A 12,051-nucleotide genomic window follows, 5' to 3' on the forward strand; every position below is an offset into this window, starting at 1 on the left:
TATGATATCGGCTGTTTTATTTTCAATACCTTTCCTAATTATCGCTAGCATGGAATTTGCCTTTTTCACAGCTGCCGCACACTGGGTCGACATTTTCATCGTGCTGTCCACTACAACCCCGAGGTCTCTCTCCTGGTCGGTCACCGCCAGTTCAGACCCCATGAGCGTATATGTGAAATTAAGATTTTTTGCTCCAATATGCATAATTTTACACTTGTTTATATTGAATTGCATTTGCCATTTTTCTGCCCATTCACTCAGTTTGGAGAGGTCTTTTTGGAGCTCTTCGCAATCCCTTTTTGTTTTAACAACCCTGAACAATTTAGTGTCATCAGCAAACTTGGCCACTTCACTGCTCACTCCTAATTCTAGGTCATTAATGAACAAGTTGAAAAGTACAGGTCCCAATACCGATCCTTGAGGGACTCCACTTTCTACAGCCCTCCATTGGGAGAACTGTCCGTTTATTCCTACTCTCTGCTTTCTGCTTCTTAACCAATTTCTTATCCACAAGAGGACCTCTCCTCTTATTCCATGACTGCTAAGCTTCCTCAGAAGCCTTTGGTGAGGTACCTTGTCAAACGCTTTTTGAAAGTCTAAGTACACTATGTCCACTGGATCACCTCTATCTATATGCTTGTTGACACTCTCAAAGAATTCTAATAGGTTACTGAGACAGGACTTTCCCTTGCAGAAGCCATGCTGGCTCTGCTTCAGCAAGGCTTGTTCTTCTATGTGCTTAGTTAATCTAGCTTTAATAATACTTTCTACCAGTTTTCCAGGGACAGAAGTTAAGCTAACTGGCCTGTAATTTCCGGGATCCCCTCTGGATCCCTTTTTGAAGATTGGCGTTACATTTGCCACTTTCCAGTCCTCAGGCACGGAGGAGGACCCAAGGGACAAGTTACATATTTTAGTTAGCAGATCAGCAATTTCACCTTTGAGTTCTTTGAGAACTCTCGGGTGGATGCCATCCGGGCCCGGTGATTTGTCAGTTTTTATATTGTCCATTAAGCTTAGAACTTCCTCTCTCGTTACCACTATTTGTCTTAGTTCCTCAGAATCCCTTCCTGCAAATGTTAGTTCAGGTTCAGGGATCTGCCCTATATCTTCCACTGTGAAGACAGATGCAAAGAATTCATTTAGCTTCTCTGCAATCTCCTTATCGTTCTTTAGTACACCTTTGACTCCCTTATCATCCAAGGGTCCAATTGTCTCCCTAGATGGTCTCCTGCTTTGAATGTATTTATAGAATTTTTTGTTGTTGGTTTTTATGTTCTTAGCAATGTGCTCCTCAATGGGCTATACAGAAATGAAGTCAACAGGGAGTTCTGTTAGCGGAAATCTAACAAGAAGGGATTTGCTGCAGATAGTGAGCATTGCTAAGCACAACTAACCTGCTGTTTTGCACTCCAGGTACATAGACCTGCGTCGGTTCGGATCAACCCCTCACGGAGGATTTGGAATGGGGTTTGAGCGCTACCTCCGGTGCATCTTGGGAGTCGAGAACATCAAAGACGTCATTCCCTTCCCACGGTTTCCTCACTCGTGTGTTCTGTAGAGGTTCATCCCATCTCCTGACGATGTGACTCTTGTGTGTTTTTATGAATTCAGGGCCTGTCCAGAAGATAAAAGGCAACATTGTTGTGGGGGAGATAAAGAACTCCCATCATTCTTTCTGTATTTCTTTTTTTTTTTTTGCATTAAATAATCTTAAGGGAAACTTCACACAAAAGACCTCTGAAGATTTGAAGCTGGGGTTACTTTTGTATTATATCCAGAGGTGGCTGGTGGCTCCATGTCAGTAGGGCAGTGGAATCCGTTACAGGTTTTAGTCTGAACTTTCAAGGAGCTGTCCAAGGTGCTACATCTCCTTGAATGTTTGGACTAAAACTCTGAGTGGATTCCACTGCCTCACTGACATGGAGTCACCAGCCGCCAGAGATTATATCCATGTACAGAACTTTTGGATCTGCAGAGCGCTTTGTGTTGCATGAATAAATGCATTCAGAAAAAACAATTGGCTGCCTTTTGGCCATAACTACAATGCATAAAATTAAGCTTTTACCAGTTATTAATTAATCTGTGGGAAGTGTCTCGGCCAACCCCCAAGGCTCTCAACCAGACGGGGTAGGAGGCTCACTCTCATACAACACTGCAAAGCTGCAAAGAAATATTCCAGCCTTCCTCAAATGTAAAACTATCCACTTGCTGATGGACTCCCAACATCCCTGTCCATTGACACTGCCAGCTGGAGCCATTGGGAGCCCAGTCACAGTCAGTGGTTCCCCCTCCCCGTGCGTTGGGTGTACGGCACATATCCATCAGGAGCCCTGCATTCAGTATTGTGGGTCCAGCTGTGTGGAACTGCCTCCCAGATGAGGTCAGACAGGTCCCCTCCCTGTTGACCTTCCAGCACTCAGTGAAGACCTTTTTATTTCGGCACATGTTTCACGTAAGTTGTATGACTTTAACTGATTTTATCTTTATTGTAACTTTTCAAGTTTACCGTAGACGGAGTTAAGCAGTATCTAAATTGTTAAATAAACATCTGGAAGGCTCCAGGTTGAGGAAGGCTGTGCTAAACAATCCTTAAGCTCTTCTGGTAAATTTGTGATACGCTTGCTTGGGTAAAAAGGGTCTCTGTGCCACAAGAGGGATTTCCCCTGTATTCATATCAAGCCAAAACATTTATTTACTTAGTCGACTTATAAACCACTTACTATAAATAAAATGGGTGATATCCAGCTAACTCTTTCCATCTGGACAAGGATACCTGCTTGTGCACCAGAAATTCAACCCCCTCCTCTCCCTGCACCCCCCCCCCCAGATTTACTCCAGAGGATTGGAGGGGGGGGAAGCCCAGAACGTATTTAGGAGGTGCGTTGGAGGAGCAGGGAGACATTCTGTTGCATATCCTTGCTCTGACAGAATGAGTTGGATATCACCCAATGTCTCAGGGTGACTTTACAATAAGAAGTCAAAAACTAAAACAAGAAGAAGTTGAGTCAGACCCTAAAACAGAAGTGGGGAACCTCTGGTCCTCCAGACGTTTTTGGACTACAATTCCCATGGGCCCCTGCCGGCTTAGCCAATAGTCAGGCATGATAGGTATTGTGGTCCAGCAACAAACAGCTAAAACATGTAGCAAACTCAATACACATATACAAATAATAATAATATAAATAGCCAGCAAATAACTTTTTTTTTTCAAAAAAAAGGTAAAATATGCAGACTATAAAATTACTAAAAATAATAAGCAATACAATCCAGTGATCAACAGTCACAAAATGCCTGGCCAAAAAGACATTTTCAGTAAGCATCTGAAGCATGCTGCAGATGGCGCCTCCACAATGGCGGTGGGAAAAACATTCCAGAGAACAGGTGCCACCTCAGAGAAGGTCCTGCTTCTGTTTTGCTGCCAGATGTCTGTCTGCAGGTTACAGCACAGTCAGCAGCATCTCCTCTGATGATCTCGATGATCACATGGGTATTTACAGGGGAAAGCGATCCGCTGTATAAATTGACATTGGAAACTACACCCTGATTAGATAAACAGCGGAAAGGGTTAAGCCAGTGCTCTCCCAAACTTCTGGGAGTGTAAGAATACTTTGTTTCTTACACGCCCATCAAGAGAGGGAACATAAAGAGAGGGTAGACAGAAATCAGTTAAAATACTGCAAACAGACCAAAGTTCCCCGCCCCTGTGAACTAATAGGACATTTTATAATTTTATTCCTCAGGGCTTTCAGTCTAACTTGGGACATGAAACAAAACAAAAAAATAGCAGCTGGCAGATTGTCCTGGAATTTTAGAGTGATGTCATTTCCTTAGCACCTCTCGCTGAGTTTGTCAGTGTGCTGGTTCAGATCACCTTTATCGGTGACATCTTGCCATCACAATCTGGTGATTTTTGACTCGTAGATAATATTGCCAGGAGGAATTCAAGAGGAGTCCTAGGCCTTCACTTTCCTCTGCCCGTGTATGATGTGTTGTGGAAATCAGGATGGCCTCTCCCTCAGTTTCCCTATTTGCATGATGAAGATAATGACACCTTGAGGTAAGGCAGTGCTTGTGGAACTTTTAATTAAGAGGGAATTTTGGCAAGTGAGGCCTGTCATTTCTCAGTGCAATGGAACAAAGGAAAGTTCCACACTTGGAACTCTGCAATCTTGATCACCCAGTTAATGGTTGTGTAAGATTTCGATCCATCCTTTCCTAACGACAAATGCCAATAAATGTTTAATGGTATGGCATGGCAATATTCTGACTCGGTGCTTAAAGAGATGGTGGGAGGGGAAATCCCCAAATATACCCACAAAGTTGTCTGTTGGCATACAGTGTTTCTATCTACCCTTCCTCCAAACTCTGGGCAGTGTCTATGGTCCCTCTCAGTATTTTGTCTTCACAACAACGCTGTGAGGTGGGCTGGGCTGAGAGAGAGACATGGGCTGGCCCAGTGAGGTTTGTAGTTGAATGGGGATTTGAACCTGGGTCTTCCTAGCCTCTAACAGCGTACTATTGTGGCTGTCATGATTTCAGCTCTTGTAGGGTTGTCATTGTGGTGATGCTGCATGTATCTGTCTTTCAAGGAAGCGGGAGAAAATGCAGCTGTAAGATCATCCTCCAAGCTCTTCCCTCTGCCTGTTCCTGCCCCCCCCACCAGTTTATCATAGCAAACCGGACTCCATCTTGCCCAGACATCAGGTGGGAGCACAGGGCAGGTGACTGGATAGAGAAGGGGACAGAGGGATGCAGGGAAGACCACAGTTTGGGGCATTTGGCCAGCATCTCTAGGCTGCAGCCTGTCAACATTAAACCAAAGCTATATGTGAATCTCTGTGGGTTCTGTGTTTTTGGCTAGGAACAAATTGAATGTCTGCACCAAGGGAATCCAAATTCTGTACTGAAAAAGTTGAGCTAAATTTTGCTACTTGCATAAATTAAGCAGATGGACACAATCCCCTTTATTTTGCAAAATGTATTCTACTAAAAAAAACCCCACCCTTGTATATTTTTTTCCTGTTTCTGTTAGTAGTGGGCAAAGCTGTGCAGGATTTTATAAGACTTGTCCAGCCACCCCTCTGCTGTCTGTAACTATGATCTTTGTATCTATGAGAGCTAGAAGCTCTTTTTAATACACAGGCACATATACATGTACAATATTCTTTGGGAGGTGAATTTTTTTCACCTTTAGATTTTCTTGTTCCTGCAGGATTATAATGCAACACACACAGTTGTAAGCTCTAAATAACCGACACGATCTCATTATAGAGCAAAATGTTACTTGTGCAATCCCAGCCTTGTTCCAATAGATGGCACAAGTCTTCATTTTAAAAAAGGGCAAAATCAATCTTTAATATAAATGAAAGGCTGTTCTGGTTTAAGCAGCTTGAATGGATGTAAGCCATTGTTGTTTTCATCCATCAGGCATCTCTGACATGTTAATTCCACTCTCCTCTTGAGTACGTAGGCACATTAGAATTTTGCCCCTGTGACAGTCATGTGCAATAATCTATTAAGAATGTTGTAGGTGTGGTGGATCCAGTGTGATCCATTCCAAAATGACCAACAGGAAGTTCTGCTCTGATGTACTCTTTGGAATGCCCTGTCAATTGACATCAGGCAGGTGCCGTAGCTGTGTCCTTTTCGACACATGCTTAAAACTTTTTTGTTTAGGCAAGCCTATCCAGACACATAGATGTTGATGTGTTTTAATCTTTTTAGTCTATTGCAGTTTTAATTGTTTTAATTACTTATTTTTAACAATAATTTTATTGGGGGTTTTTTGTAAACAGCGTAGAGGCTTTCTATAATTAAGTGGTATATAGGTTTTGTTAAATAAAAAAAAAGTACCAAACAAATTCAGGTTAAAAGACAGGATGTTGCAGTGACAACATCGACAAATTAGAATCGTCTCCTCCTACCTTCAATCAATATGATTTTGGGGACAAAACCCACTTCTCCCACCACCAGTATCTCTGACAAGGATACAATTGCTTTTGATAATGGGTCCAAAAGATAAATCAGCAGCTTCCAGTTCAGCCTGTCTCTTATTCATTCAGAAATGTTGTTTATACAATATATGAGATGGCTTTTTGCAGTGCTCCTGACATGGTTTCAAAGGAAGCAGCTTTGAACAAGATCAGGGTATTTGTCCATCTAGCACCTTGTAGGCTAGCAGCTCTCAGACAAATAAAGGACTTGCCTGTCACCTGCTATATTTCAGATGTTCTTGGACTCCAGCTCCCATCAACCCCAGCCAACATGGTCAATGGTCATGGATGATGGGAGCTGTATTTTGTTTTGTTTTTTACATTTTATATCCCACCTTTCCTCCAAAGAACTCAAGGTGGCGTACAAACATGGCTCTCCTGATTTTATCCTCACAACAATCCTATGAGGTAGGTTAGGCTGAGAGACAGTGACTGGCCTAAGCTCACCCAGTGAGCTTCAGGGCCAAGCTGGGATTTGAATCCTTCTCTCCCAGGTCCCACTCCGACAATGACTGTCCAAAACACCTGCAGGGCCACAGGTCCCCCATGTCTGTGTTACCTGATCCTTTTAATTGGGGACGCCTCCTAACAGGGATCAAACCTTGGACCTGTGTGCAATACCTGCATGCTGCCACTGAGCTATAGGTCTCTGCCTCAAGTGACCATACAAATTGATCACTGGCCCTTCTCAGCCCAGTAGCGTCTGATCTGACAGGCAATAGCTCTCCAAGGTCTCAAATAGGGGCCCCTTCCCCATTACCTGCTACCAAAGATCTTTAAACTCAGGGATGGGGAACCTGTGGCCCTCCAGATGTTGTTTTTCTAACTCTCATCAGCCCACATAGCCAATGGCCAGGCATGATGGAAATTATCAGGAAAGCCACAGGTTCAGTGAAGGACCGTAGCTCAGTGGCAGAACATTGCCTTTGCATGTGTGAGGTCCCAGGTTCAAACCTTGGCATCTCCAGGTAAGGTTGGGAATATCCCTTGTTTGAAATCTGGGGAGCCACTGCTAATTCATGTAAACAATATTGAGCTAGATCAGATGTGGGGAAGCTATGGCCCTGCAGATGTTGCTGGACTGGAACTCCCAACTTCCCTGACCTTTGGCAGGGCTGTCGGGTTGACAGAGGCCACAGGTTAGCCACCCCTGATGGACCAGTGGACCCAATATAAGGTCCTTCCTATGTTCCACTCCTTCTTTAACTGGAGGTGCCAGGGATTGAAGATATTCTGTGACTGAGCTTCTGTCCTTCTACACAGCCTTTCTAGCTTGTGTTCCTTTATCAGCCTTGCCACTCTCTGCCGTCTTTACTTGTATTCGTTAGTTCAGTGGGTGATTCCCAAACCTTTTTCTCAGGCACTGCTTGAAAACTGCCAAGGGTCTCAGCAGACCACTTAAGTTATTTTTCTGCCTGATGTAGCCATTGTAACATGCTGTGCTGGATTCTGTATGATTCTTCATTGTATTTGTATCGCTTGTTTTGTTTCTTAGATTGTGTTCTTATTGCATTATACTTTGTATTTTGTGAAATTCAAATTTGCAGTACAATAGAATACAATATAAGCAATACAAATACAATTTAAAATCAGTATGAATATTTCATGCAGTGGATGTGCTGTCTCCAGCCACAAATCCACAGATAATGCTGTGGACCACCTCAAAGTTTGGGGACCCGTGGACTAGTTCAACTCCCGACATCTTGGCCAATCAGGAGAGCAGCAGAGATCTGATTGGGTTTCTGTTTCCCATAAGTTCTATTTCCTCTCTTAACTCAATTGGTTTTATTTTCCCTTTAAGTGTCAATTTCTTGGGCTGAACTTTGGGCCCTTCTCTGAGGTACAGCCTCTGACTAAAAGCCTCTAATACTTTTACAGCCTCAAAACAAACACAGAATGGCTGGGAAGGTTTTATTCCTTCATACACCTTATCTTGTGACCTTTACAACTGCTCTGTAGGGTAGGCAAAATTGACTGCAAAAAAGAAAAAAAGTAGTTGTAAATGCTGTACCTGCCTGGAGTGATATAACAACTTGAGATACCATAAGGTTTTGTCCTTGAGTTTGTGTGATTAAATAAGTTAACTTAAATTTATATCCCACTTTTCCTCTAAGGAGTTCAAGATAGAGTACACAACAGCCATTTTATTATCACAACAGCCCTGTAAGGTAGGTTGGGCATACAGAAGGTGACTCATCTAGAAGGTGAATCAGCTACGTAACAGATCTTTGTGACTATTAATGGAGACTGTTAGAGTGGGGTGTGTGTGCAGAGGGAGACAGTTCAATTTGGCAGGAGTTGAGTAGTCTAGTTCAGGGGTTCCCAAACTCTGGTTTGTGGACCATGTGGTTCATTCAGGTGGTCTGCGGTGTGTCGTGCAGAACACTTAGAATTTGAATTCCATGAAATTCAAATTGTTTTGTTGTTGTTATGTGCCTTCAGGTCGATTATGACTTATGGCGACCCTATGAATCAGTGACCTCCAAGAGCATCTGTTATCAACCACCCTGTTCAGATCTTGTAAGTTCAAGTCTGTGGCTTCCTTTATGGAATCAATCCATCTCTTGTTTGGCCTTCCTCTTTTTCTACTTCCATCAGTTTTCCACAGCAATATTGTCTTTTCTAGTGAATCGTGTCTTCTCATTATGTGTCCAAAGTATGATAACCTCAGTTTCATCATTTTAGCTTCTAATACAGTAAAATGCAGCATAAGAAATAAAACAAGGAGTACGAATGCAATTAAAGATATCTACTGCAATAGCTTCAAAAAGCAGAAAACTCGTTAAGTGGTCTTGCCAAGACGCTCAGCAATTTTCAAGACATCCATAGGCGAAAAGTTTGAGAGGCACTGGTCTAGCTGTATCCTGTACAGCTCACAAAACACGAGAGCAAGCATACTAGATAGGTGAAGTGATGATCATGTAAGTGAGCCAGTTAGGAGTTGGGGTAGACGGCTGGATTAGGAATAGAGGCTGCCAGTCATTTTCTCCCCACAAACCTAATAAAATAAAGGAAAAAAGTGGTGTGGCAGTACAACACAACAAAAATGACCAAGCTCATTGGAAACCAAGTCACCCCACTGAAATGAGTGGGGCTTGCTTATGAATAAACGTGCATGGGATTGGGGTGTGTAACTGTGAAGTAATGTAGGGCAGCTACTGGAACAGGGCCTCTTCCGTTGTGATACCCTGACTGCAGAACGCCCGCCCCACATATGTTCGCCGGTGACAGCTGTAATAAGCAGCAGATATCACAGCTTGAAACAGTGCCATTTATTACAATTTTGTGACATGTTTATTAACAGAATTTGTGTACTGCTTAACTGTAAATAAAACCTTGAAGCACTTTTCAAAGAATTTTAATAAGGCCGCCTTTGACTCTTATTTGTATCAATCCTGCTGTGTTTTTGAAATGCACACTGGCGCTGTATTTTGTAGGGTGGTTTTATTTGATGTAGGTTAAAAAAAAAAAGTCCATGTAAGTCACCGCCCTTGGCCGTCAGTATAATGTAGAAAGGTAGGATTCACATTTTTAAGGAGCAAATATATTCCCAACTCACGGTCTGCCTCGCCCCAAATGTAACCCTGTGACTCCTGCTACTTGAGTTTGACCATCTGTGTTTTATGACTATGTATGCTTACTCACATGAATAACATTAAAGTAGTAAAAATAACCATATAACAACTTTATTTTAAATTCTTAGCTTCCCTTCCTCCATAGGAGTCATTATTGTTATTAATATTATTGCTTTTACATATGGAATTGTTTTTACTGTGAAATCGCTTTGAGATATCTTATGGGAAGTGATTTATAAATGGAATAATGAATCAATAAAATAAATATTATTAAATTAATAGTCTCTCCCCAAGCAATAACAATAGTAATACTGTCTTTTTCCAGGCATCATTAACAATAGGAGTAGCAATAAAATATAGTTGTATTTTCCCACGCATCATTACTAATAGGACTACTAGTAGTGGTTGTTGTTATATGCCTTCAAGTCAATCATGACTCATGGTGACCCTATGAATCAGTGACCTCCAATAGCATCTGTTATAAGCCACCCTGTTCAGATCTTGTAAGTTCAGGTCTGTGGCTTCCTTTATGGAATCAATCCATCTCTTGTTTGGCCTTCCTCTTTTTCTACTCCCTTCTGTTTTTCCCAGCATTATTGTCTTTTCTAATGAATCATGTCTTCTCATGTGTCCCAAGTATGATAACCTCAGTTTCATCATTTTAGCTTCTAGTGATAGTTCTGGTTTAATTTGTTCTAACACCCCATTATTTGTTGTTTTTGCGTCCATGGTATGTGCAAAGCTCTTCTCCAAAACCACGTTTCAAATGAGTTGATTTTTCTCTTACTCACTTTTTTCACTGTCCAACTTTCACATCCATACATAGAAATCGAGAATACCATGGTCTGAATGATCCTCACTTTAGTGTTCAGTGATACATCTTTGCATTTGAGGACCTTTTCTAGTTCTTTCATAGCTGCCCTCCCCAGTCCTAGCCTTCTTCTGATTTCTTGACTATTGTCTCCATTTTGGTTAATAACTGTGCCAAGGTATCGATGATGCTTGACAAGTTCAATGTCCTCGTTGTCAACTTTAAAGTTACATAAATCTTCTGTTGTCATTACTTTAGTCTTGTTGACGTTCAGCTGTAGTCCTGCTTTTGTGCTTTCCTCTTTAATTTTCATCAGCATTCGTTTCAAATCATTACTGGTTTCTGCTAGTAGTATGGTATCGTCTGCATATCTTAAATTATCGATATTTCTCCCTCCAATTTTCACATCTCCTTCATCTTGGTCCAATCCTGCTTTCCGTATGATCTGCGTATAGATTAAATAAATAGGATGACAAAATACACCCGTCTCACACCCTTTCCGATGGGGAACCAGTCAGTTTCTCCATATTCTGTCCTTACAGTAGCCTCTTGTCCAGAGTATAGGTTGTGCATCAGGACAATCAGATGCTGTGGCACCCCCATTTCTTTTAAAGCATTCCATAGTTTTTCATGATCTACTACACAGTCAAAGGCTTTGTTTTAATCTATAAAGCACAGGGTGATTTTCTTCTGAAATTCCTTGCTCCGTTCCAGTATCCAATGTATGTTTGTGATATGATCTCTGGTGCCTCCTCCCTTTCTAAATCCAGCTTGGATGTCTGGCATTTCTCGCTGTATATATGATAAGAGCCTTTGTTGTAGAATTTTGAGCATTACTTTACTTGCATGGGATATGAAGGCAATAGTTCGATAATTACTGCATTCCCTGGGATCCCCTTTCTTTGGAATTGGGATGTATATTGAACGCTTCAAGTCTATGGGCCATTGTTTAGTTTTCCATATTTCTTGACAGATTTTAGTCAAAATTTGGACAGATTCAGTCTCATTAGCTTGTAGCGACTCTGTTGGTATGACATCTGTTCCTGTTGCTTTGTTTCGTCCAAGTATTTTAAGAGCAGCTTTCACCTCACATTCTAAACTTTTTGGTTCTTCGGTTCGAATCTGTCATCCGGGCATCTCTTTTATAGAGTTCTTCGGTGTATTGCTTCCATCTTCCTTTTATTTCATCTCAGTTAGACAGTGTGTTCCACTTTGATTATTCAAGTTCCGTACTCTTGATTTAAATTTCCCTTTCATTTCTCCAATCTTTTGAAATAGGGCTCTTGTTCTACCTTTTTTGTTGTCCTCTTCTATTTCTGTACAGTAACTATTGTAATAGTTCTCTTTGTCCCTATGTACTAGTTGCTGTATTGTTGCATTTAGGGTTCTGACTGTGTTTCTATCTCGTTTTGCTTTTGCTTTCCTTCTTTCTTTAACCATTTTAAGAGTTTCGTCAGTAATTCATTGAGGTCTCTCTCCCATTTTATCTAGAGGTATTGTCTTTTTGAATTGTTCCCTGATAATGTCTCTGACTTCAATCCATAGTTCTTCTGGTTCTCTGTCAACTAAGTTTAAAGCCTCAAATCTGTTCCTTATTTGATCTTTATATTCTTCTGGGATGTTATTTAAATTGTATTTTGGTGTTATGATTGCTTTGTTGTTGTTCTTT

At 41.5% G+C, this 12,051-nt stretch overlaps 1 protein-coding gene across 5 annotated transcripts in view; it reads left to right on the top strand.

The window, feature by feature from the left end:
- The window catches only part of NARS2 (asparaginyl-tRNA synthetase 2, mitochondrial), a 64,848-nt gene extending 55,515 nt beyond the window's left edge, over positions 1–9,333 (top strand). For all 5 annotated transcript variants that reach the window (XM_061628975.1, XM_061628973.1, XM_061628972.1 and 2 more), the window contains one exon: positions 1,417–9,333. In XM_061628975.1, coding sequence (XP_061484959.1) covers positions 1,417–1,561 — 145 coding nt within the window. In that variant the 3' untranslated portion in view covers positions 1,562–9,333. The remainder of the gene's footprint in view (positions 1–1,416) is intronic.
- The last annotated feature ends 2,718 nt before the right edge of the window (positions 9,334–12,051 follow it).

Source organism: Rhineura floridana, chromosome 5 (genome assembly GCF_030035675.1).
Source record: "Rhineura floridana isolate rRhiFlo1 chromosome 5, rRhiFlo1.hap2, whole genome shotgun sequence".
Classification (NCBI taxonomy): domain Eukaryota; kingdom Metazoa; phylum Chordata; class Lepidosauria; order Squamata; family Rhineuridae; genus Rhineura; species Rhineura floridana.